The sequence below is a fragment of the Xenopus laevis genome, chromosome 3S, assembly GCF_017654675.1.
Source record: "Xenopus laevis strain J_2021 chromosome 3S, Xenopus_laevis_v10.1, whole genome shotgun sequence".
Lineage (NCBI taxonomy): Eukaryota > Metazoa > Chordata > Amphibia > Anura > Pipidae > Xenopus > Xenopus laevis.
The window spans coordinates 2,428,302-2,455,974 of NC_054376.1; the positions used below are offsets into that span (position 1 = coordinate 2,428,302).

General features: G+C 39.3%; 1 protein-coding gene across 6 annotated transcripts in view; it reads left to right on the forward strand.

Annotated features, from left to right (window-relative positions):
* scube1.S (signal peptide, CUB domain, EGF-like 1 S homeolog) overlaps positions 1-27,673 on the forward strand; it is a 140,092-nt gene that overhangs the window by 13,824 nt on the left and 98,595 nt on the right. For all 6 annotated transcript variants that reach the window (XM_041587859.1, XM_041587860.1, XM_041587862.1 and 3 more), the window contains exon 3: positions 9,164-9,289. In XM_041587859.1, coding sequence (XP_041443793.1) covers positions 9,164-9,289 — 126 coding nt within the window. The remainder of the gene's footprint in view (positions 1-9,163; positions 9,290-27,673) is intronic.

Sequence of the window (27,673 nt, forward strand, 5' to 3'; positions counted from 1 at the left end):
GGAATAGGAAAAGCCAAAAATTTTACTTGAAAATGGTATCTGTGACCTATGAGTCATTGTGCAAATAGCCAAAGAATCCACTTTCCTCCTCTAAATGTTCTTGGAAGAAGAAGAAGAGAAAAATCAGTAAGAATCTGTAAGGTAATGCAACGTATACTATTAACAAGGAAAGGGCAATTCATTATTGGCAAATTGATAATAATCTAGGGTCAGAGGAACATGGAAGCAATTTTCATGCTTGTGTTGCTCCCCAACTCATTTTACATTTGAATGTGGCTCACAGGTGAAAAAAGGTTGGGGACCCCTGATGTAGAGAGGGATATTCTGACACAATTTGCAATTGGTCTTAGTTTTTTATTATTTGTGGTCTTTGCTTTTTATTCAGCAGCTCTCCAGTTTGAAATTTCATCCATCTGGTTACCAGGGTCCAAAGTCCCTTAGCAACCATGCATTGATTTGAATAAGAGACTGGAATATGAATAGGAGAGGCCTGAATAGAAAGATAGGAAAAAGTAGCAATAACAATCAGTGGCGTTACTAGATATTACTGGGCCCCACAGCAAATTATTTTTCAGGCCCCCAAAATGTCTAGAGTTTGACTTGTTCTACAGGTATTCATTGAAATGGTATATGAATTTTGGCCTCATGAGGCCTCTGTACCTCCTGAGCCCACCTGCAGCTGCAGGGTCTGCTTCCTCTGTAGTTACACCCCAATAATAAGATATTTGTAGCCTTACAGAGCATTTGTTTTTACATGGGGTCAGTGACTCCCATTTAAAAGCTGCAAATCAGTCTGAAGAAGAAGGCAATTCATTATAAAAGTATAAAAAAATTATGAATAAGAACCAATTGAAATGTTGCTTATAACTGGCCATTCTATAACATACTGTAAGTTAATATAAAGGTGAACAACCCCTTTAAAGATATAAATCATTATCCTTATTAATATTAACTCATATTCATAGTACAGGTATAGGATCCCTTATCCGGAAACCCGATATTCAGAAAGTTCCGAATTACAGAAAGGCCATCTGCTATAGACTGCATTTTATCCAAATAATCCAAATTTTTTAAAATGATTTCCTTTTTCTGTGTAATAATAAAACAGTAGCTTGTACTTGATCTCAACTAAGATATAATTAATCCTTATTGGAAGCAAAACCAGCCTATTGGGGTTATTTAATGTTTAAATTAATTTCTAGTAGATTTAAGGCATGAAGACCCAAATTACGGAAAGATCCGTTATCCAGAAAACCCCAGGTCCCGAGTATTCTGGATAACAGGTCCCATACCTGTACCGCAAATGCTACAGGTCTAGTAACTAAGGCAGCATTTCACCTTAAATAGTGAAGGTACAAGTATGGGACCTGGCTGTTATCCAGAATGCTAGAGACCTGGGGTTTTCTGGATAACGGATCTTTCCATAATTTGGATCTTCATACCTTAAGTCTACTCTAAAATCATATAAACATGAAATAAACCCAATTGGCTGGTTTTGCTTCCAATAAGGATTAATTATATCTTAGTTGGGATCAAGTACAAGCGACTGTTTTATTATTACACAGAAAAAAGAAAACAGTTTCAAAAATCTGAATTATTTGGATAAAATGGAGTCTATGGGAGACAACCTTTCCATAATTCGAAGCTTTCTGGATAACGGGTTTCCGGATAATGGATCCCATACCTGTACAGCTTTCAACTGGCAATTATGTTGGCAATACGAGTAAATCCACTGAACAATTGTAATTCAAGTTTGTTTACATTCTGAAATATATATATATATATATATATATATATATATATATATATATATATATATATATATATAGTACATTCATTGGATCTGTTATTCCCGAAACCCGTTATCCAGAAAGCTCAGAATTGCAGAATGGTCGTCTCCCATAGATTCTATTTTATCCAAATAATCCATATTCTAAAAAACTGATTTCCTTTTTCTGTGTAATAATAAAACAGGCGATTGTACTTGATCCCAACTAAGATATAATTATTCCTTATTGGAGGCAAAACCAGACTATTGGGTTTATTTCATGTTTATATGATTTTCTAGTAGACTTAAGGTATGAAGATCCAAATTAGGGAAAGATCCGGACAACCTCAGGTCCCATTCTGGATAACAGATCACATACCTGTATATATATGTGTGTGTGTATATATATATATATATATATATATATATACATTTCAAATGGTTAATGTAATGAACTGCTTGGGAATAGTCTTCCCAAGCAGTTCCCAAGAAAGAAAAGAAAAGACCAGGCAAGTAGTTGAAATACAATGCAGGCAGGCAGGATACACGGCCTTTAATGTTTCTGATTAGTTTGCCCCTGTAACATATGCCAATAATATAGATCTGACTATAAAACAAAGCCTAATTCTATAAAACTCTACACGCTTGTTCCTTTCAACCCAGGCCGGGGATTTTTTTTCCCTGTGGGTATTTTATATATTTGAAGTACAATTTAGCATCTGCCGGGCAAGTCTCACTTCAAAGGTCCATCCTGTGACGACCTTGTGTGGAATTCATCTGCCTTGGTCAAGTTACTTAGTCGCAGTTGTACGGGGCGAAAGATTTATTTTTATTGGACATTTGACTGTTTGTAAATTTGAAATAACTTTGGTCAACACTCACCACTCACACGTTATTGTAATATCCATAGGGATGAGGTGGGGGTTCATGTGGGTGTCTGAAAATAAACACGTCTAGGCACGGCCGGGGGAAAGACATGGCTGGGATTCTTATAATCAAACATAATATTCCTTAGATCAACGTTTCTCAATCTGGAAACCAGCCTCGCTGATCTGGGCCCACGCATAGGCTTTAAAGCACCAGTCTCCTCTTCTGCTGCACCAAAAGGCTTTCTGACCCAAGTCACATACAGAACCTTTATCCTAATTATTATTTCATTAAAAGTATTAAACTGGGGGTGAGGCCTGACTGACAACTGTTCCAGAACCCCTGGCTCTGGCTCCTTCCATGTGTATAAATACAAATATACAGAGAAGGAATGTTCTGGGCACACAATAAGCCAGGGATCCCCAACCATTAGAACCCGTGAGCAACATTCAGAAGTAAAAGGAGTTGGGGAGCAACACAAGCATGAAAAATGTTACTGGGGTGCCAAATAAGGGCTGTGATTGGCCATGTTGTAGCCCCTATGTGGATTGTCAACCTACATTGAGGCTCTGTTTGGCACTGCACCTGGTTTTTATGCAACCAAAACTTGCCTCCAAGCCTGGAATTCAAAAATAAGCTCCTGCTTTGAGGCCACTGGGAGCAACATCCAAGGGGTCGGAGAGCAACATGTTGCTCACGAGCTACTGGTTGGGGATCACTGCAATAAGCTATACCCTCATACTGTACTGTCTAAGGGAATCAATATGGCACCTCCCTCCTCCCATATGTATAAATACAAATATACAGAGAAGGAATGTTCTGGGCACACAATAAGCTATACCCTCATACTGTACTGTCTAAGGGAATCAATATGGCACCTCCTCCTCCCATATGTATAAATACAAATATACAGAGAAGGAATGTTCTGGGCACACAATAAGCTATACCCTCATACTGTACTGTCTAAGGGAATCAATATGGCACCTCCCTCCTCCCATATGTATAAATACAAATATACAGAGAAGGAATGTTCTGGGCACACAATAAGATATATACCCTCATACTGTACTGTCTAAGGGAATCAATATGGCACCTCCCTCCTCCCATATGTATAAATACAAATATACAGAGAAGGAATACCCTCATACTGTACTGTCTAAGGGAAATTATATTTTTGAAATATTTATAATTGTAACATGAGTTTTGAAAGAACAGATTAAAAATATAGAATAAGAAAAATGGTAAAATATATGTAGTATTAATCAAGATGCATAAAGAAAACAGGTTTTAGTATTTTTGCATCTCTGCATTTACTGTAACCAACCGTTTGAGACAAACCTCCCCCCCCCAAAAAAAACTGGAATTCCTGAGCAAATTCCCACCCACTCATAGATTTGGTGAGGAGTAATGTTTTCTGTTTTACCTGCCCTTTTATTTTCTGGCACAGTGACTTGTGTCCACTTCATTTAGTCGCACCCCTTCTGGCCAAGAAAAGGGTAATGAACAACCGTCGTCTTGACCCGCTAATAAGCCTGTGTCTACAAGGCTGACATCTGCTCTAATTAATATTTAAACACATTTTCTCTTGTCACTCAACATAAACCTGCGCACTGGCCAAATGAGCATTATTCATGGTTGTTTTCCATTACAATTTGGAGCAGAGAAATGTCATAAGCCCCTTATGTTACCTGACCTTTTGTCTAAATCTGTTGCATGGGGGGGGGGTTATAGCAATGAAGGAGGGTGACATTTTGTGGTGAAGACTAGGAGAGATATATCATATATTTAATATTGTATAAATCTTATAAGCAGTCGAATTTTGGGGGGGATTTAAAGGGATCCTGTCATCGGAAAACATGTTTTTTTTTCAAAATGAATCAGTTAATAGTGCTGCTCCAGCAGAATTCTGCACTGGAATCCATTTCTCAAAAGAGCAAACAGATTTTTTTATATTCAATTTTGAAATCTGACATGGGGCTAGACATTTTGTCAATTTCCCAGCTGCTCCTGGTCATGTGACTTGTGCCTGCACTTTAGGAGAGAAATGCTTTCCGGCAGGCTGCTGTTTTTCCTTCTCAATGTAACTGAATGTGTCTCAGTGGGACCTGGATTTTACTATTGAGTGCTGTTCTTAGATCTACCAGGCAGCTGTTATCCTGTGTTAGGGAGCTGCTATCTGGTTACCTTCCCATTGTTCTGTTGTTAGGCTGCTGGGGGGAGGAAAGGGAGGGGGTGATATCAGTCCAACTTGCAGAACAGCAGTAAAGAGTGATTGAAGTTTATCAGAGCACAAGTCACATGACTGGGGGCAGCTGGGAAATTGACAAAATGTCTAGCCCCATGTCAGATTTCAAAATTGAATATAAAAAAATCTGTTTGCTCTTTTGAGAAATGGATTTCAGTGCAGAATTCTGCTGGAGCAGCACTATTCGATTCATTTTGAAAAATTTTCCCATGACAGTATCCCTTTAACCTTTATTTATATAGTGCCAACATCGCTTTACAGAGATTAGGCGACATTCCCTTCAGTCCCTGTCCCAGGGGAGCTTACAATCTAAGGTCCCAATCACATTCACACACACACACTAGGGATACTTTTATTAGGAGCCAGTAAATCTGCATGCATGTTTTTGGAGTGTGGGAGAAAACCAGGGTACCTGGAGGAAACTCGGGGTACCTGGAGGGAACATATTCATGGTGAAAACAAACTCCTTGCGGATGGTCGCCTGGCTGGAAATAAACTCCAGGATCCCAATGCAGCAGCGTTAACTGTTGCACAATTTGGTAATGATTATTTATTTTTTGTGCTTTCTGTATTTTAAAACTGAAGCTCTTCATTTTGGCATTAAACAACCTTGCCTGCACTAGCTCCAGGTGGTGGTTTTCCCTAGCGACCAAGTGGTGCTTTGCCCTAGCAACCAAATGGTGCTTCGCCCTAGCACCCAAATAGTGGTTGACCATAGGACCCAGGTAGCTCTTTGGCATAGGAACCAGGTAGCTTTTTGCCATAGTAACCAGGTAGATCTTTGCCCTAGAAACCAGGTAGATATTTGCCCTAGAAACCAGGTAACTCTTTGCCCTAGGAACCAGGTAGATCTTTGCCATAGGAATCAGGTAGCTCTTTGCCATAGGAACCAGGAAGATCTTTGCCATAGGAACCAGGAAGATCTTTGCCATAGGAACCTGGTAACACTTTGCTATAGGTACCAGTTAACTCTTTGCCGTAGGAACCAGGTAGATCTTTGCTATAGGAATCAGGTAGATCTTTGCCATAGGAACCAGGAAGATCTTTGCCATAGGAACCAGGAAGATCTTTGCCATAGGAACCTGGTAACACTTTGCTATAGGTACCAGTTAACTCTTTGCCGTAGGAACCAGGTAGATCTTTGCTATAGGAATCAGGTAGATCTTTGCCATAGGAACCAGGAAGATCTTTGCCATAGGAACCAGGTATATTTTTACCATAGGAATCAAGTAGATCTTTGACATAGGAACCAGGTAGATCATTGCCATAGGAAACAGGTAGATCTTTGCCATATGAGCCAGGTAGATCTTTGCCATAGGAACCAGGAAGATCTTTGCCATAGGAACCAGGTAGATTTTTACCATAGGAACCAAGTAGATCTTTGCCATAGGAACCAGGTATCTCTTTGCCATAGGAACCAGGCAGATCTTTGCCATAGGAACCAGGAAGATCTTTGCCATAGGAACCAGGTAACTCTTTGCCATAGGAACCAGGAAGATCTTTGCCATAGGAACCATTATCATCATCATCATCATTTATTTATATAGGAACCAGGTATCTCTTTGCCATAGGAACCAGGCAGATCTTTGCCATAGGAACCAGGAAGATCTTTGCCATAGGAACCAAGTAGATCTTTGCCATAGGAACCTGGTAACTCTTTGCCATAGGAACCAGGAAGATCTTTGCCATAGGAACCATTATCATCATCATCATCATTTATTTATATAGGAACCAGGTAGATCTTTGCCATAGGAACCATCATCATCATCATTTATTTATATAGGAACCAGGTAGATCTTTGCCATAGGAAACAGGTAGATCTTTGAATGCCAAATTGGAGGATAAATAGCGCAGGGTCTAAATACTGTATAAAGGTAAATAATGACATTAATTATAATGAACAGGTCAGAATTGTCACCACAAAGCAAGAACCGTTTGGATAGGTGGTCCATGATGTTGGTCTCGGGCACTGCAAACTTAGGGTGCCCCTGGCATCACTGAGACTTAGTAGTTCTTCACTGTAAGTTACACCAGTATGGCTCTGGCTTATTATGAGTATATTCCCAGTCTGGTTTATTCACACAAGGAAAACATGCACATTCCCTTTTCCTTTTAAAAATAACATATCTAATTTCAGCTTTTAAATGGGTGATATTTCCAGAAGTCGCACAATAAAATAGCTGGCTTAGATTTATTGGAAGAGGAAAATGTTTTAAGTTGAGCTTTCTGTGGTGCAGCCAAATGCACAGCATTTATATGAGAATCCAATTTCATTCTGAGGTTAGCGGAATGCATTCAAGGGAATCATTAGAAAGGACAGCAAGGAATATGTCTTCAAAAAAAATAGGAAACACAAAAAGCCGCTCTCTCTCCTAGAAAACCGCAGGTAACAAATTATCTTCGGCAGAAAAAGCCTAAAATAATACCCCGGCCTCTGTATGGAGTAATTTGTTCCCAATTGTTGTTCTTTTAAATGCTTTCAGCTTCTTAGAAAAACACATGTGAGAGCTGAGAGAAGCCTGCTGCATTGTGTGTCCATAACAGTCTCCTCTCTGAATAAATATTGTAAGAGACACTTGGGGTAGCCGTGATCTTCAAACACCAGAGATCATGGGACCAGTTGGAGGGTTTTGCATCGGGAACACTGTCTCATAAATCAGCCGGGGCAGGGACGTTTATAAGGGAAACTCATTTTAAAAAGGAACTTGTAATAAAATGTGAAACAGAGCATTTGTAGGCTCCTAACTTGCTTTGTATGGCAACAGAACAAAAACTATTTATGTATACTGCCCATTATTTACCCATATGGATCACAGGAGTATATATATTAAATTAAATTAGAATAAATTAATTCAAAATACAAATAATAATACCTAATATGTTCCTTGGTAAGCATTCCTTAAAGTTGCTGACCCTGCTGGTGATTGTATTGAGATTAGGCCACATCCCTGAGTCCTTTGTGAACGATTCAACTGAATTCCAAACCGAATCCTAATATGCAAATAAGGATCCGGATTCAGTTCGACCAGGCCCAAGGATTCGGCTGAATCTGAATCCTGCTGAAAAAAGCCGAATCCCAAACTGGATCCTGGATTCGGTGCAACCCTAATTGTAGTCTCTGAACCCAAAAACGACTGGGTTTACGACTGTTATTAGTTATTGCCTGTGTCGTGTTTAGGGATGCACCGAATCCACTATTTTGGATTCGGCTGAATCCTTCGCGAAAGATTCGCCTGAATACCGAACCGAATTGTAATTTGCATATGCAATTTAGGGGTGGGAAGGGGAAACATTTTTTACTTCCTTGTTTTGTGACAAAAAGTCACGGGATTTCCCTCACCGCTCCTAATTCGCATATGCAAATTCTTTCAGCCGGGCAGAAGGATTCTGACGAATCCGAATCCTACTAAAAAAGCCGAATCCCGAACCGAATCCTGGATTCTGTGCATCCGTAGTATTTTTGGGAGACCCTCTACTATTTATCTCCTGTTGCTAGACTTACCCATAACAACCCGATAATGTTTAAATGGCAAGACTGCGAGTGGCAGAGCAAAAAAATGTAAATTGCACACAAACCACAAAGAAGTTAAAATGAAGACCAAGTGCAATTTGGAACCATACTGTAAGTTCATTTTAAAGGGGAAGAGCTCCTGACTACCAGTCTGGACAATCAGTGTAGGGGGCCGATTCACTAACTTCGAATGAAGGATTCGAAGTTAAAAAACTTCGAATTTCAAAGTGTTTTTTGGGCTACTTCGACCATCGAATCCGCTACTTCGACCTTCGACTACGACTTCGAATCGAAGGATTCGAACTAAAATCGTTTGACTATTCAACTATTCGATAGTCGAAGTACTGTCTCTTTAAGAAAAAACTTCGACCCCCTAGTTCGCCATCTAAAAGATACCGAAGTCAATGTTAGCCTATGGGGAAGGTCCCCATAGGCTTTCCTAAATTTTTTTGGTCAAAGGATAATCCTTCGATCGTTGGATTAAAATCCTTCGAATCGTTCGATTCGAAGGATTTAATCGTTCGATCGAAGGATTATTCCTTTGATCGAACGATCTATTTGCGCTAAAATCCTTCGACTTCGTTATTCGAAGTCGAAGGATTTTAATTCCCAGTCGAATATCGAGGGTTAATTAACCCTCGATATTCGACCCTTGGTGAATCGCCCCCTAAGTGATGGAAAGAGAGTTCATCAATGGAGCTTTGAGCAATTACTGGTACAGTTACTGTATAGACTGATGTGTGTGATACTAATTAGTTATTCTTTATTACAGATATCGAGGAATGTGACAATGAGTACAATGGCGGCTGCGTTCATGAATGTATCAATATCCCTGGAAACTATCGCTGCACGTGCTACGATGGATTTATGTTGGCTCACGACGGTCACAACTGTCTGGGTAAGAACATTTTACGCAACGTTTAACGCATTTTAGTGGCCCGTTTAATACATCGTTTTTACTACTTGGTTGGGGGTTTGCGTCGAGTACACCCATGATTGTGGGTGATGGGGACGGTATTGTGAGTGTGACAAATTGAATGGCAGGAAATGTTTCATTTATTAAAACAACAGATGGAATTGCTTGGAATCCTTAAAGGGATACTGTCATGGGAAAATTTTTATATTTTTTTTCAAAACGCATCAGTTAATAGTTCCAGCAGAATTCTGCACTGAAATCTGTTTCTTTAAAAGAGTAAACAGATTTTTTTTATATTTAATTTTGAAATCTGACATGGGGCTAGACATATTGTCAGTTTCCCAGCTGCCCCCAGTCATGTGACTTGTGCTCTGATAAACTTCAATCACTCTTTACTGCTGTACTGCAAGTTGGAGTGATATCACCCCCCTCCCTTCCCCCGCCCCAGCAGCCTAACAACAGAACAATGGGAAGGTAACCAGATAGCAGCTCCCTAACACAAGATAACAGCTGCCTGGTAGATCTAAGAACAACACTCATTAGTAAAATCCAGGTCCCACTGAGACACATTCAGTTACATTGAGTTGGAGATACAACAGCCTGCCAGAAAGCAGTTCCATCCTAAAGTGCTGGCTCTTTCTGAAGTCACATGGCAAAATAAACTGAGATGCACCTACACACCATTATTACAACTAAAATAAATACATTTGTTGGTTCAGGAATGAGATTTTATATTGTAGAGTGAATTATTTTCAGTGTAAACCGTGTCATTTAGAAATAAAAACAATCATGACAGAATCATAAATCAGTTGCAATGAACAGTGACTGTACCTAATGAATGCTAAAAGGACCAGTGACTCAAAATATTAAGCTTTTTATTATCCGTTTAAAAGGCAGAACAACTACTGTTGTTGTTTTCAAAGTAAATCCCTACTGCTAAACAAGGTGGGTCCACACACACTCTTGCCCCAGAACTTCAGCGGAGGGAATTTGCACAGGAAAACATCAATGCCGGCTGGAACATACCCGGACCACAAATAGTTGAAAACTAGGAGCCGAAGTGTTAACGTTAAAAGAATACACGTTTCTTTTCCATAGTGATTCAAACGCCTGACGCATTTCGTGTCACCAGGGGACACATAGTCATAGGCTGACCAATATAGATAACATATTATCTAATGTCTAAACTAAATTCCACCCAGTCTGTTCCATGCTAAGGAGACTTGGATAATCCATATTTGCAACCCCCATATTTACCCCAAAAGACCTAGTATTATTATTATTATTATTATTATTATTACTTAAATAGCGACATCATCTCCGTTACACCGTACGGAGCTACATTATAGGGTTGCCACCTTTCTGCTTGCCAAACTCCGGGCAGGGGGCGGGTGATGTAGGGGCGGGGCCGGTGATGTAGGAGGCGGGGCCAGTGCTGTAGGGCAGGGTTGATGATGCCAAGGTTGGCGATCAGCGGTTGGCTGAATGCCATGTCATTTACTTCAATGTCTTGTCTGGATTTCCTAATTTAGAAATCCATACAGGCAGTTTAAACACAAACAGGCCTTCCAAAAACTGGGCTGTCCAGGTGAAAACCAGACGGGTAGCAACCCTAGGCTACAAATACAAGACATGGCAGTTACATATACAGAAAACATTTTGCCCAGATATACACACAGGTAAAATTGCATATTGATAGGAGACAATAGGGCGAGCCCCCTGCTTGCAAGAGCTTACATTCTAAGTGATCGTTTGAAAGCCTGGAGGTTGTGGGAGTGTGTAATAAAGGCCATATACATCAAATCTACAAATTACATTCTGATACAGGAGGTAAAGAGGGCCCTGTTCAGTAGAGCTTACCGTCATTAAAGGCCCACAAATGAATATCAGACTTGCAGGATAACTGCATATTCATTGGTGTTACTGGCCCTTTAATAATCAGGCAGCAGTAAGTAAACTCAATTTAGCCCAAAAACAACAGTTTTTTTTCCCCAACTCCCCCTCAGTGGTTCATGTTAGTGACTTTTCTCAAGACACAAGAAGTTTGCAAGTCCTCACATGAACAGACACTTTTTAACTATGCCAAATTGATTCTGGGTTTATTCTGGGTTTGCCTTCATGGAACAATGGCTGTAATGTTATTAGACTGTGTCATCCCTTTAGCTCAGTATTACTGAACATTTGTTATGGGTTAATAGAGATCAGACTGGGGAATCCAGAAGGATTTAGCTTTTCAGCAAAACAGTGAAACGTTTATTAAAGCTGATCTTTAATTCATCTGAATGTGTTTAATTCTGCTCAGTGGGATGTTAGTGCTTGGTGTTTCTCAGCAACGCCACTGAGCGCTATTATCCACCCAAATCCTTACTCCTCGGCAAAAATCATACACGTGGGTGAAAGTGTTTAGAGAGTTGTTTTGTGTGCGGGTGTAAATCATTACAGAATAGAGTCCTACAGTGGGTGGGATACCCGCGGGTTACCCGCAAAAACCTTGTGGGTATAGACGCGGGTCAGTAGTTCTGCGGGTTAGAAGGTTGCGGGTCGGGCCACAGGTCTTCTCAATAGCGATTTTTACTTCTTTTTTTCTAATCACGCCTACTTCCCATGATGTCACGTCCGGTTTACAATGACAGCACTTCCTGTTTTACTCCTTTTTTCTGATCACCCCTACTTCCGATGATGTCACTTCCAGTTTACAATGACATCACTTCCTGATTCTTGTTGGTCAGCGGGTCGCAGGTCCGGGTTGCAGATAAGGTACTTGCGGGTCGGGTCATGTAGCAGGTAAGAATCCGGGTAGCGGATTGCGGGTATGGGTGTTGCGGATTGCAGGTTGCGGGTACGGGTCCAGTACAGGTTCCAAAAAATTGACCCGCGCAGCACAGAATATAAATAGTGAATTCCTAGTGTCAGCAACACTATATATTGTTCCCTTCGTTTTTTTTCCTCCCTGTAAAAGTTTGGATTGTCCTTGTGATAAGCAGCATAGGACTGGGGGAGCCCAGACCCACCGGGGCTGCCGCATCAGGGGCCCACACTCCTTTCACTGGGCCCCCCACCCTCCTCTCTGACACCCCCTGCCAGGAAGTACCTGGTTCTCTCTTTATGCGGCAGCGGCCTCGAATGGATCAGCGCTGTCTCTGGTTTGGCGTGGCTCAAGACTTTTGTGCACCACGTAGTAACAGCTCCCTAACACAAGATAACAGCTGCCTGGTAGATCTAAGAACAGCACTCAATAGTAAAATCCAGGTCCCACTGAGACACATTCAGTTACATTGAGTAGGAGAAACAACAGGCTGCCAGAAAGCAGTTCCATCCTAAAGTACTGGCTCTTTCTGAAAGCACATGGCCAGTAGTGATGTGCGGGCCTACCCGATACCCGCAGGACCCGCGGGTCGGGCAGGTTCGGGTCGAACCTTGCACTGCTCCTCGCGGGTGTGGGTTGAGCTCTTCTCCTGCTCTCCCTGCCCGCCACCTTCAAATGCCGGCATCCAACTTCCGGGTTCCGTTTTTATAGTCTCGCGTCTGCTCGCCCCGCCCCTTTTGTGACGTCATCGTCGGCACGGGTCTATAAAAGGACTCTAAATACACTTGCTGGTTCAGGAATGACATTTTATGTTGTACAGTGAATTATTTGCAGTGTAAACAGTGTCATTTAGAGATAAAAACTACATCATAAAAATCATGACAGAATCCCTTTAAACACAGTGACCCATTTTTGGGTCCCGTCCAATAGAATCAGAATCCCTAATGTAGAATAAAATCTTTTTTATTGGAGAGTGTTCCACAGAAATGCAAATGTTATTTATAGAATCCGTTTCCTAGTTATGAGATTGGCACGTGCCTGACATTGCACCCCGCTTGCTTACCCTCCAGACGGGCACATTACGCCTCTATCATGTTTTCTCTACATCCGATTTTATTGATTTTCGACCCAAAGAGCCAAGTTACAGTTGAAAAAAAACAACTCTCTGTAGATTCCTGTAAATATGAATTTCCTTGAGTATCCCACGCTTTTTTTTTTTTTTTGGAGCCGGCTGACTGGTCCGGTTTCCAACATTTCGATGTTTGTGGAGTTACGATGTCCCGGATTCTCAGAGACTTGGCTATTAACTGATGGCACGGCTGTAAAAATGAAGCCCTTGTGTATTCTTGTAGCCGCGTATCCGTGTTCGATAAATCCGCCTCGCTGTGATTTAGGAGGAAAAAAAAACCTTTAATGTGTCTGGGTGCAAAATGCAGCCGTTTGTAGCACATTCGCTCCATTCATGTGCCCTCCAATAAACGCCGTCTCCTATTTCCCCCCCAAAATATACAGTTTCATAATGACTTGCACTGACCTTTTTTTTTTTTCCTTAAAGCTGGATAATTATTAAGCCTTCACTGTAACAAATAAACCCAGAATGTCTGAACCACAAATTTATTCTGTTAATTATCAGCAGAAAACTATGTGGAAAGAGATTTCTCGCAGTGTTTGTTACAATGTGGCCTATTTTAGCCTCAGACGGATATGTTTAAATAAATACACTATACTGCTTGTTTTTCTTTCATTAAAACTTACATCAGACTTGAACAATGTGTGAAAGCCCTAATGTGTTGGCTCAAAATACACTTTCTTTTCCTTCTATAAATGAACCGGCCCTAATCATTCATTTCTCCTCGATCTTTTGCCTTTGCAGACTGAACGGGTTTCATCGAAATCGCTCCGTGTTTTAATTATCCCCGAGTTGTTATAATGCAATTCGCTTCATTGGGAATATAGGACCTAAAATTAAGCTTGGCACATAAAAAAGCAAAAAATACTAATATATATGTACAGTTTATCTCAGTTTGATTTTACCCTAAATAATGCTTAATACGTATACATGGTAATCCTTATCTGGGTATTGATTATTGATTTGTGATTATGCAGTAGATGCTGCCATATTGTTTCCTTAAAGTATAGTCTCTAATCCCATCTCATTAAATTCTGCAAATTGGCCCCTTCACATTATGGGAGTTATTTATCGAAGTCCGAATTCTGCTACAAACGACTCCGATCAAATCCGCTCGGGTTTTTTAACACTTATTTATTATTACATTTTCCTGAAAATTTGCGTTACGGGAAAAAAAAATAAGATTTTAACGATTTTTTTCTGATTTTTTTATCAGATTTCCAAGATTTTTTCAGATTTTTCACCCTGGGTATTGCACGAAACCCAGCGCACATCAAAAAATTATTGGAACTTCTCCCATTGACATATGCAACCTCGACAGATCTGAGATTCCAGACTTTTTTGATTCAGACATTTCCATCCTCGGTTTAATAACTTAATATAGAAAAATATCACAAATTTTTCAGGGATTTTTGCAATCAGAGTTTAGTAAATAACCCCCTTATTATTAAATTTTCCCAAAAATTTGCTTTATGGGGAAAAAAGAAATCATATTTTCAAAATTTTTTAGGATTTTTTATCCGATTCTCGAAATTTTTTAGGATTTTTCACTCGAAAATTCTAATTTTTATCCGAAAAGTTCGGGGTATTGCACGTAACCGAGCGCACATAAAATAAAAAAAAAAATCATTGGGACTTCTCCCATTGACTTATATTCAACCTTGACAGGTCTGAGATGCTGGATTTTCTGATTCGGACTTTTCCATCCTCGGGGTTTAATAAATAATGAAAAATTCCTGATTTTTTTAAAAGTCAGATTTTATAAAAAATAAAATCACAAATTTTTCGGGATTTTTGCATTTGGAGTTTAGTAAATAACCCCCTATGTTTTTTTTCTTATGTAGTTAAGGGGTTGTTCACCTTTAAATAAACTGTTAGTATGACGTAGAGAGGGGTATTTTGAGACAATTTGCAATTAGTTTTTATTTTTTATTATTTGTGGTTTTTGAGTTATTTGGCTTTTTATTCAGCAGCTCTCCAGTTTGCAATTTCAGTCATCTGGTTGCTAAGGTCCAAATTCCTCTAGCAACCAGCTGGGATATGGATAAGAGACTGGAATATGAATAGGAGAGGCCTGAATAGAAAGATAAGGAATAAAAAGTAGCAATAACAATAACTTTTTAGCCTTACAGAGCATTTGTCTTTTAGATGGGGTCAGTGACCCCCATTTGGAAGTTGGAAAGAGTTAGAAGACGAAGGCAAATTATTAAAAAACTAAAAAAAAAAAAAAAAGACAAAACAAGTCCAATTGAAAAGTTGCTTAGAATTGGCCAATCTACAACTTAATAAAAGTTAACTTAAAGGTAAACCGCCCCTCTAATGATCATTTTTTGTTTGTTAGGTCCCAGGGCCCTGTTGCAATATACAACCCTGCTGTTAGTGTTGCACTTTTTTATCTACTCTGTCAGATATAGTTCCAACCAGAGCTCTGAGGCCAGATTCCAGTTGTGTTGGAACTCACACTTGTATATTATAAGCGTAAGCACTCCCTGCTGAATTCTGTGTAGTATTTCATGTTACTGGGGCCGTCACAGAACTTTTAAATGATTATCTATTATCATAGGTAATAAAACCCATAGTTTCCTGACATATATAATTAGTCTGCAGCCTGTCTATGGTCAAAAGAACCCTCAGTGACTTCTAATATCCTTATCATTTACAGTAGGGGGTACATTATCCCTTATAATACATGAGTGATACTCAGAGTTCCCTGTATAACTCAGCCTGCAGCCTTGTGCCTTTATATGGTCACAGAACAACCCCTCAGTGACTTCTAATATCCTTATCATTTACAGTAGGGGGTACATTATCCCTTATAATACATGAGTGATACTCAGAGTTCCCTGTATAACTCAGCCTGCAGCCTTGTGCCTTTATATGGTCACAGAACAACCCCTCAGTGACTTCTAATATCCTTATCATTTACAGTAGGGGGTACATTATCCCTTATAATACATGAGTGATACTCCGAGTTCCCTGTATAACTCAGCCTGCAGCCTTGTGCCTTTATATGGTCACAGAACAACCCCTCAGTGACTTCTAATATCCTTATCATTTACAGTAGGGGGTACATTATCCCTTATAATACATGAGTGATACTCAGAGTTCCCTGTATAACTCAGCCTGCAGCTTTGTGTCTTTATATGGTCACAGAACAACCCCTCAGTGACTTCTAATATCCTTATCATTTACAGTAGGGGGTACATTATCCCTTATAATACATGAGTGATACTCAGAGTTCCTCTGATATATTTATAATATACAGTAGGGGAAATAATATCATATACAGAGAGATGTTTATCTTTCACCCTAATCTGCTCATTAGTAAGATGATCTATGTTGCAGTTCTGCCTGGAGCACAACAAAAGAAAACCCCCCAGTTAGAATAAGGATTGGCTGTGCTAAATCTGACAGTAACGGCATCTGTTTAAAAGAAGACCATGGGGGTTAAGCATAGAAGGCAATTGGTTTACAATTTATTAGCAGCAACGGGCTCATAGGAAAGAGGATAAATATACAAAGTGAAGAGATTTCTGTGTCACTGGCTGAACCTCCTGCTATTGGGAGATGAATTTAATGAACAGTTTACTAATAAAGGCCGTTGCCTAAACTGAAGAGAGAGAGAAAAAAAAAAGGAAATGTCAACAAGTTGCAGAATGAATTGATTTCCCATTGTATCCTCACGGGCTGATTAAAGAGATACGCTTGCCTTCTTTGCCTCTCATTGGGCCCTATTTATTTTTCCTTTTTCTCCGGACAGCTGCTCGCAATGTGTCTCTGGCATAAAGCACTCATGAATGAGACTATTGCTGATGTTTATTTTTCTTTCTGTCCTTCTGCACTCAAGAGCCTCCCCCCCCCCCATCCTCCTTTGGTGAAAATGTTGAACTTTTTAACATCTTGACTAAACAAGTTGAAAAGTCTTTGTAGGTTTATAAACAAGAAATATTTTTGTTGCGGGTTCGAATTCTGCTCCAGAAAATTGCGAAGGAGTGAGAGGCGATAGGAATGATTGTACCTTGTAAGCTCTTTGTCCTCTGCTAACCAATTAAATACGGCCGCTCCCGTGAAAATGATACTTGCAGGACACGTTAAAGGTCATATAAACCTAAAATTTGTGCCTAATGAAATAAATTGCAATTTTACATATTTATTCAAAACTGTAATTGTACAGGTATGGGACCTGTTATCCAGAATGCTCGAGACCTGGGGCTTTCCGGATAACAGATCTCTCTCTTTTTTGGATCTACTAGAAAATGATATAAACATGAAATAAAGCCAATAGGCTGGTGTTTTGCCTCCAATAAGGATTAATTATATCTTAGTTGGGATCAAGTACAAGGTACAGATATGGGACCTGTTATCCAGAATTCTCAGGACCTGGAGTTTTCTGGGTAACAGATCTTTCCATAATTTGGATCTTCATACCTTAAAGGGATACTGTCATGGGAAAAATTTTTTTTCAAAATGAATCAGTTAATAGTGCTGCTCCAGCAGAATTCTGCACTGAAATCCATTTCTCAAAAGAGCAAACAGATTTTTTTATATTCAATTTTGAAATCTGACATGGGGCTAGACATTTTGTCAATTTCCCAGCTGCCCCTGGTCATGTGACTTCTGCCTGCACTTTAGGAGAGAAATGCTTTTTGGCAGGCTACTGTTTTTCCTTCTTAATATAACTGAAGTCTCAGTGGGACCTGGATTTTACTATTGAGTGTTGTTCTTAGATCTACCAGGCAGCTGTTATCTTGTGTTAGGGAGGGGGGTGATATCACTCCAACTTGCAGTACAGCAGTAAAGAGTGATTGAAGTTTATCAGAGCACAAGTCAAATGACCAGGGGCAGCTGGGAAATTGACAATATGTCTAGCCCCATGTCAGATTTCAAAATTGAATCTAAAAAAATCTGTTTGCTCTTTTGAGAAATGGATTTCAGTGCAGAATTCTGCTGGAGCAGCACTATTAACTGATTCATTTTGAAAAAAAATTTTTTCCCATGACAGTATCCCTTTAAGTCTACTAGAAAATCATATAAACATGAAATAAACCCAATAGGCTGGTTTTGCTTCCAATAAGGATTAATTATATCTTAGTTGGGATCAAGTACAAGGTACTGTTTTATTATTACAGGAAAATCAGATTTTAAAATTTGGATTATTTGGATAAAATGGAGTCTATGGGAGACGGCCTTTCTGTAATTTGCAGTTTTCTAGATAATGGGTTTCTGGAAAATGGATCCCATACCTGTATATACTGTGTCTTTTTTATAGCAATATTTTGGTACTTAATAAACAATGTACAGGTACCCAGCTTTCAGGATAATGGATCTTTCCGTAATTTGGATCTTCATACCTTAAGTCATCATGTAAACATTAAATAAAGCCAATAGGCTGTTCCTGCTGAATTGTGCTTAGTACAGGGAATTCCTATGCTGCCATAGTTTTATGGGATCTCTCTGTACAGACTATGAGCAAATTTAGGGGACTGTTCCTGCTGAATTGTGCTTAGTACAGGGAATACCTATACTGCCATAGTTTTATGGGATCTCTCTGTACAGACTATGAGCAAACTTAGGGACTGTTCCTGCTGAATTGTGCTTAGTACAGGGAATACCTATGTGCCATAGTTTTATGGGATCTCTCTGTACAGACTATGAGCAAACTTAGGGGACTGTTCCTGCTGAATTGTGCTTAGTACAGGGAATACCTATACTGCCATAGTTTTATGGGATCTCTCTGTACAGACTATGAGCAAACTTAGGGACTGTTCCTGCTGAATTGTGCTTAGTACAGGGAATACCTATGTGCCATAGTTTTATGGGATCTCTCTGTACAGACTATGAGCAAACTTAGGGACTGTTCCTGCTGAATTGTGCTTAGTACAGGGAATACCTATGCTGCCATAGTTTTATGGGATCTCTCTGTACAGACTATGAGCAAACTTAGGGGACTGTTCCTGCTGAATTGTGCTTAGTACAGAGGAATACCTATGCTGCCATAGTTTTATGGGATCTCTCTGTACAGACTATGAGCAAACTTAGGGACTGTTCCTGCTGAATTGTGCTTAGTAGAGGGAATCTTTCCCTGCTGCTAATAGACAGGTGTACAAGTACCTGCTGACTGTGTCCCCATTAAAGTATAGGAAATCCTCTGTTTTACACGCTGGAGATTGTGGCAAAGGCTTTTTTGCCCATGATGCTCCTTGTTGAACTTTTCATTCCTTAAAGGGGAACTCAAAACCCAAAAACCCTTTCTTACCTAATAAAAGAAAATGTATATCTAAGCAATTCTCCTTCATACTTAATAATTTAAATAAAAAAAAAGCCCAGCAGTATCTGACTGTGATCTGTTGTTTGGCCCGTCTAGAGTCAGGTGGGTTTTCCCAAACCCGTTGCTAATGTCTGACCCTTTCTATTCTCTGCACTGCCTGTTCTGACTTCTGAATGTGTGGCCAAAGTGAGCTGATTAGTAGAGATGAGCAAATCTGGCCCATTTTGCTTTGCTGAAAAATTTGTGAAACTGCAAAAAGATTTGCAAAATGGTGAAATATCACAAAACGCTTTGAAGTCAAAGGCCGTTTTTACACGTGTCAAATTTTTACGCATGCAACAATTTTTTTTTTGCTCCAAATGCAGTAAAGTCAATGGGCGTTTTTTTCTTACAGTGATTTTTTTCTCCTAGAGCATTAAAGTCAATGGGCGTTTTTTCTTATGGCGACTTTTTTTTATCCTAAAGCATTAAAGTCAATGGACGTTTTTTCTTATGGCGACTTTATTTATCCTAAAGCATTAAAGTCAATGGACGTTTTTTCTTATGGCGACTTTTTTTATCCTAAAGCATTAGTCAATGGGCGTTTTTGTTCTTACGGCGACTTTTTTGTCCTAATGCATTAAAGTCGATGGGTGTTTTTTCTTATGGTGATTTTTTTCTAAAAATGCTTTAAAGTCAATGGGCGTTTTTTTCTTATGGCGACTTTTTTTTATCCTAAAGCATTAAAGTCAATGGGCGTTTTTCCTTATGGCGACTTTTTTTATCCTAAAGCATTAAAGTCAATGGGCGTTTTTTCTTATGGCGACTTTTTTTTATCCTAAAGCATTAAAGTCAATGGACGTTTTTTCTTATGGCGACTTTTTTTTATCCTAAAGCATTAAAGTCAATGGACGTTTTTTCTTATGGCGACTTTTTTTTATCCTAAAGCATTAAAGTCAATGGACGTTTTTTCTTATGGCGACTTTTTTTATCCTAAAGCATTAGTCAATGGGCGTTTTTGTTCTTACGGCGACTTTTTTGTCCTAATGCATTAAAGTCGATGGGCGTTTTTTCTTACGGTGATTTTTTTCTAAAAATGCATTAAAGTCAATGGGCGTTTTTTTTATGGTGACTTTTTTTCTCCAAATGCATTAAAGTTAATGGGCGGTTTTTCTCATCCCATGGCGAATGTTCGCTGCAGTTTATGAAAAAATTTACACATGGCAAAATTCGGAATTTCACTGCGAATCCATGACTGGCGAATAAATTTGCTCATTACTTCTGATTAGTTGGCCTTGAGGAAAACTGACCTCATTGTTGAACCAAACAATAGGACCAGGGTCAGACTGGTGGGTTTAGGGCCCATCGGTGCTTCTGCCCCCCCGGGGTCCCTGCCCCCCCAATGAGCCCACAACAATGGCAGTCGCCACCTCCCTACCCCTTTCCCTGATCATGTGTAAATGAAACCTCCCTTAATCATATTAAGGGAGATCAGCTGCCTGGGGTAGTGCCAGCGGGGATAGGGTCTAGGCCTAGAACCCACTGGGGGATTTTGATGTGTAAATGTAACACCTCCATTCTCCATTGGTTAATAGAAGTATTGTGGGGATTGGTGGGTCTGGGGTATATATCTGCCATATACCGGCCTGCCTTTAATTCAAGCCTATGATTAAATGGTGCAAAACGCGTAAGGCTATGTATTGATCTATTTTTTGCTCTAAAATAAAGTTTTCAGTTTTTTGTACAAGCCTCTTTGTGGGATCTGTGAGTTCCTGCCGTTCTCCTTTGGTTTTGATGTTGGACCCCCCCCTCCCCGTTCCTCACCGAATGAGTTCATGTTACTGATGGGAAGGACTGGAGCTCGGAGATGAATTGTGTGCGGTTGCTACAAAGCTGTGTAGGTTTCTGACAATCGTTTACCCTTCTCCAGGGCACGGGATGAATGGGAACAATCCGGGGAAGCAGCAGGAGAGGTGTTTTCATTACTCTGGCTTTTGTCAATGCTGCTGGGCTGCCGGCATTTTCCCACGCTCCTTAGAGTGGCCGCCATGTAAATGTACAGTATTTCATGCTCTTCACTCGCAAGCCCAAAGCTTACTGTATTGTTATAAGAGTGCAAGCTTCGTGTCGACTCTGTATGTGCCTTTATATAAGCACTCATTGCTGGTTTACTATACTATTCCTTATACAGTGCTCTACACAAGTATTCAGAGCCATCACCAACCCTTGTGTTACTCAATAACTAGTCCTGCAATGACACTTAGAAGTGTAACTCAAGTTTAATATGAAATACGCTGTTTTCAATTGAACCTCATCTCTCAAATATACTGGAAATTGGCAAAATGCTACATCAAAAGAGACACTTGCAGTTCAACCTCCAGCATAATGCACCTGAGACTGCCACGGTTGTGTATATACTGTATATAGAGATACATACAGTATATGGGATCTAAAAAAAAAAAAAAGCTACAGGGGTACAGGACCTGATAACCAGAAAGCTCGGGTTTTCGGGTTAACGGATCTTTCCGTAATTTGATTCTTCAAAAACCAAGTCTACTAGAAAATGATGGAAACTTGAAATATACAGTACGGTATACAATTATGGAATAGTGAGAGTCCAGTACTAATTCATTTGTAGAGTTGATCGATGTTTAAATGAATTCTTCTTTTTTCAATTACATCATAGGGTTAATTTTGTATTCATTGATTCATTGATCTTTGTCTAGAACTGAGGAAATACAGGGTATCTGTTTTCTCTAGTTACAAAACACGAAAACGCCTACTGACATAGTCACACCCCTGGTTTAATCCCACGCGACAAATCAAGCCTTATTGCCGGTGGATCTAATCCTTTTTATATAAACTTTACATAAACCCAATAGGCTGGTTTTGCTTCCAATAAGGATTAATTAAATTACGTAATTTTTTAAATATTTGGATCATTTGATTATAGTGGAGTCGATGGGCGACAGCATTTTCGTAATTCAGAGCTGCACATTGCATTGAGCTCTACGTTTTTCTTATAAATAGATGGTAATCTCATTGTCTCACAATCACTGAGGAAGGGCCTATTATGTCCCGAAACATTTTGCTGTTTTTGCTAGGGATGCACCGAATCCAGGATTCAACCTTTTTCGGCCGAATCCTTGTGCCTGGCCGAACCGAATCCAAATCCTAATTTTCTTATGTAAATTAGCGATGGGTAGGGAAATCACTTGACTTTTTGTTACAAAAGAAGAATATTTTCCACTTTTTCCTTTCCTGTCCCTAATTAACATATGCAAATTTAGATTTGGTTCGGTATTCGGCCGAAACTTTCACCAAGGATTCAGCCGAATCCTAAATAGTGTATTTGGTGCATTCCTAGTTTTTGCACACTATCCAGATATATTAATTTTGTTCCAACAGCGCCACCTACTGGACAGTTTCTGACCAGTCTGACCATCAAGTAGTCAAAGACTTTGTCAGGAGAAATAGTGAATTAATGAGGGGCTATTCTAAGAACTTCTTTAATTTACATTCATTATTTATTTTCTTTCTATTCCAAGATATTAAGGGATACATGTGCTGTTAATATGAATGAATTTTGTTCCAACAGCGCCACCTGCTGGTCAGTTTCTGACCAGTCTGACCACCAAGTAGTCAAGGAAGTTGTCAGGAGAAAGAAAGAGGCTGATGTTCTTCTGCTTAGGAAAGATTCGAGAAAGATTTCTAATTGTTTTCCTAAGCAGAAGAAGATCAGAGCAGCCTCTTTCTTTCTCCTGACAACTTCCTTGACTACTTGCTGGTCAGACTGGTGGGAAAATGACCAGCAGGTGGCGCTGTTGGTACAAAATTCATTCATATTAACAGTACATGTATCCCTTAATATCTTGGAATAAAAAGAAAATAAATAATGAATGTAAATGACAAAAGTGATTAGAATAGCCCCCTCATCAGTTTTACATTCACTTGTTTTAAAGGTTTACTTATTCTTTAAAGATTTTCAAATTTTTAGCATTTCTGCTGTGCATTTTTGTGGCCTACAACTGAGAATGCTATATTGTTTCAGTTCATTATAATCAATAGAAGATGTATCTAAAACAAATTAAGAATGTAAACCCTATACCCAGTGGCAATCGCTGGTTCTAGGGACGGCTATAGAGCAGGGGTCCCCAAACTTTTTTTTTACTTGTGAGCCACATTCAAATATAAAAACAGCTGGGGAGCAACAGAAGCATGAAATAAAAAAGTTCCTAGGGTGCTTATTATGGTTTTTTTTAACCTTAGTTTGGGCAGATTAGAAAAGAAAAGAAGTACAATAAAGGGTAACTGGCAAAGACACAATGGTAATACAAAGGGGCCCATTTACTTAGCTCTAGTGAAGGAATAGAAGAAAAAATACTTCAAATTTCGAATGTTTTTTTTGGCTACTTCGACCATCTAATTGGCTACTTCAACCTTCGACTACGACTTCGAAACAAACGATTCGAGCCAAAAACCGTTCGACTATTCGATAGTCGAAGTACTGTCTCTTTAAAAAAAACTTCGACCAACTACTTCCCCCACCTAAAACTTACTGAACATCAATGTTAGCCTATGGGGAAGGTCCACATAGGCTTTCTAACAAATTTCTGATCGAAGAAAAATCGTTCGATCGGCAGATTAAAATCCTTCGAATCGTTCGTTTCGAAGGATTTAATCGTTCGATCAACCATTTTTCCTTCGATTGCAGGAAATGCGATAAATCCTTCGAAGGATTTTACTTCGACGGTCGAATATCGAGGGTTAATTAACCCTCGATATTCGACCATTAGTAAATGTGCCCCAAAATGTTAAAAATGACATAGAAGAGATATCTCCCTATTTTTAGAAGAATCCACAGAACTGTAATACTCCAGCAGTAAGAGCCTAAGTCTGGACTAGGATTTATTCCATTTTATTTTTAAATGGTATTTATTTGCAAAGGAAATGAATGGTTTTTAATTTAGTTGCCGAATGTTTGGATTTCTGGCAAGAAATGATGAAATTGTTTTGTATTTTGCAACCAATCGGATTTGTTGTGGCAATTTATTAATACAAAACCAGTTTGAATTCTGGGCAAGTGCTTCTCCTGCCTACCCCTAGTTCCAGCCCAACCTCTTTGATGGGGTGCAAATATACTAGAACCTTTTGTTCATGGGGGAGAGCCGTACAAAATAAGTCCCTGTAGTTCTATGTGGCCCCTGGGGTCACTGCTAATGATGCCAGTAATTGCATGTAAGCAGATTTTCGGATACACGAGTATGTGCCCATGAATGTGTTTCTGGATTTCTCCTAGAGGTTTATGTGTTTCTCACTTGAGTTCTCAGCTGGTAAACTAAGGACCCCATATAAATGCTGCAGAGCAGTGATGCAGTGACATCATTATGTTTCAGCATTATATCATTATATCATTATAACATTATATCATTACATAGTGAGGTTACAACCCTTTATTACATTTCATTGATCCTGTTTTATATGGTGCAATTGTTGCTCTTCTCCTGGGCGCTTCTTAATTAATCTTGTTCTCTATAATCAGTGCCGGTTATATGGATGTCTCTACCCGCTGCCTACCTTGGACTCTTCCCTTAAAGGAACAGTAATGCCAAAAAATTGAAGTGTTTTAAAAGAATGACAATATAATGCACTACTGCCCTGCACTGGTAAAACTGGTGTGTTTGCTTTAGAAACACTTCTATAGTTTATATAAACAAGCTGCTGTGTAGCCATGGGGGCAGCCATTCAAGCACAGGATACACAGTAGATAACAGATAAGTACTACTATAGTTTATATAAACAAGCTGCTGTGTAGTCATGGGGGCAGCCATTCAAGCACAGGATACACAGTAGATAACAGATAAGTACTACTATAGTTTATATAAACAAGCTGCTGTGTAGTCATGGGGGCAGCCATTCAAGCACAGGATACACAGTAGATAACAGATAAGTACTACTATAGTTTATATAAACAAGCTGCTGTGTAGCCATGGGGACAGCCATTCAAGCACAGGATACACAGTAGATAACAGATAAGTACTACTATAGTTTATATAAACAAGCTGCTGTGTAGCCATGGGGACAGCCATTCAAGCACAGGATACACAGTAGATAACAGATAAGTACTACTATAGTTTATATAAACAAGCTGCTGTGTAGTCATGGGGGCAGCCATTCAAGCACAGGATACACAGTAGATAACAGATAAGTACTACTATAGTTTATATAAACAAGCTGCTGTGTAGTCATGGGGGCAGCCATTCAAGCACAGGATACACAGTAGATAACAGATAAGTACTACTATAGTTTATATAAACAAGCTGCTGTGTAACCATGGGGGCAGCCATTCAAGCACAGGATACACAGTAGATAACAGATAAGTACTACTATAGTTTATATAAACAAGCTGCTGTGTAGCCATGGGGGAAGCCATTCAAGCACAGGATACACAGTAGATAACAGATAAGTACTACTATAGTTTATATAAACAAGCTGCTGTGTAGCCATGGGGGCAGCCATTCAAGCACAGGATACACAGTAGATAACAGATAAGTACTACTATAGTTTATATAAACAAGCTGCTGTGTAGCCATGGGGGCAGCCATTCAAGCACAGGATACACAGTAGATAACAGATAAGTACTACTATAGTTTATATAAACAAGCTGCTGTGTAGCCATGGGGGAAGCCATTCAAGCACAGGATACACAGTAGATAACAGATAAGTACTACTATAGTTTATATAAACAAGCTGCTGTGTAGTCATGGGGGAAGCCATTCAAGCACAGGATACACAGTAGATTACAGATACGTACTACTATAGTTTATATAAACAAGCTGCTGTGTAGTCATGGGGGAAGCCATTCAAGCACAGGATACACAGTAGATAACAGATAAGTACTACTATAGTTTATATAAACAAGCTGCTGTGTAGCCATGGGGGCAGCCATTCAAGCACAGGATACACAGTAGATAACAGATAAGTACTACTATAGTTTATATAAACAAGCTGATGTGTAGCCATGGGGGCAGCCATTCAAGCACAGGATACACAGTAGATAACAGATAAGTACTACTATAGTTTATATAAACAAGCTGCTGTGTAGCCATGGGGGCAGCCATTCACGCACAGGATACACAGTAGATAACAGATCTGTTATGAAGAATCCCATTGTATACTATAGACCTTATCTTTTGAGAATTAAGTGACTTTTCTCCTTTTTCAGCTTTGAATGGCTGCCCAATTAAAGGGGAACGCTTACTTGCGTTGGGGAAGGGGGGTGCGGAGGCAGGCGAGATGGTTGGGAGGATGGGGGTTTGGAGGGCGTTGGACCCTGTGCTGATCACATGCTACAGGTGACATTATTTTTCTGAGAAAATGTAATATCTGAAAAAAATAGTTCTTGATAAAAGGGAATTTAGATATCATTGAAGCAACTACTTTCTTTCTTTTTTGTAGATCACAGTACTGTTTTGGATAGTAAGTAACACAAAAACTGTATGTTAAAGGGGTTGTTCACCTTCCAAACACTTTTTTTCAGTTCAGTTGTTTTCAGATTGTTCCCCAGAAACAGCCTTTTTTTCAATCTTTCCATCTTTTATTTTTTACCGTTTTCACGAGTTTAAATTTGAATGTTCAGGTCTCTGGTGTCTCAGTCTGGCAGCTCAGTGATCCAGGAACATTCAGAACTGTTACAATTTGATACATTTAGTTGATACAGTTAATTAATACAATTAGTTGATACATTTAGTTGATACATAGGGGTATATTTATCAGAGAATGAAGTTAATAGTGAAGTTCCGCCACTAGAGTGAAATTCCGCCTCTTTCTATTCATTTCTATGGGATTTTTATAGGCATATTTATCACTTTCACCCATTGATAAATACGCCTTTCAAAATCCAATAGAAATTAATTGAGAGCTGCGGATTTTCACTCTAGTGGCGGAACTTCACTCTTTGATAAATTTACCCCATAGTTGGTACATTTAGTTGATATATTTAGTTGATACATTCAATTGTTACATTTTGTTGATACAATTAGTTGATACATTTAGTTGATACATTCAGTTGTTACATTTAGTTGACACATAGTTGATATATTTAGTTGGTACATTTAGTTGGTACAATTAGTTGATATATTTAGTTGTTACAATTAGTTGAAACAATTAGTTGTTACATTTAGT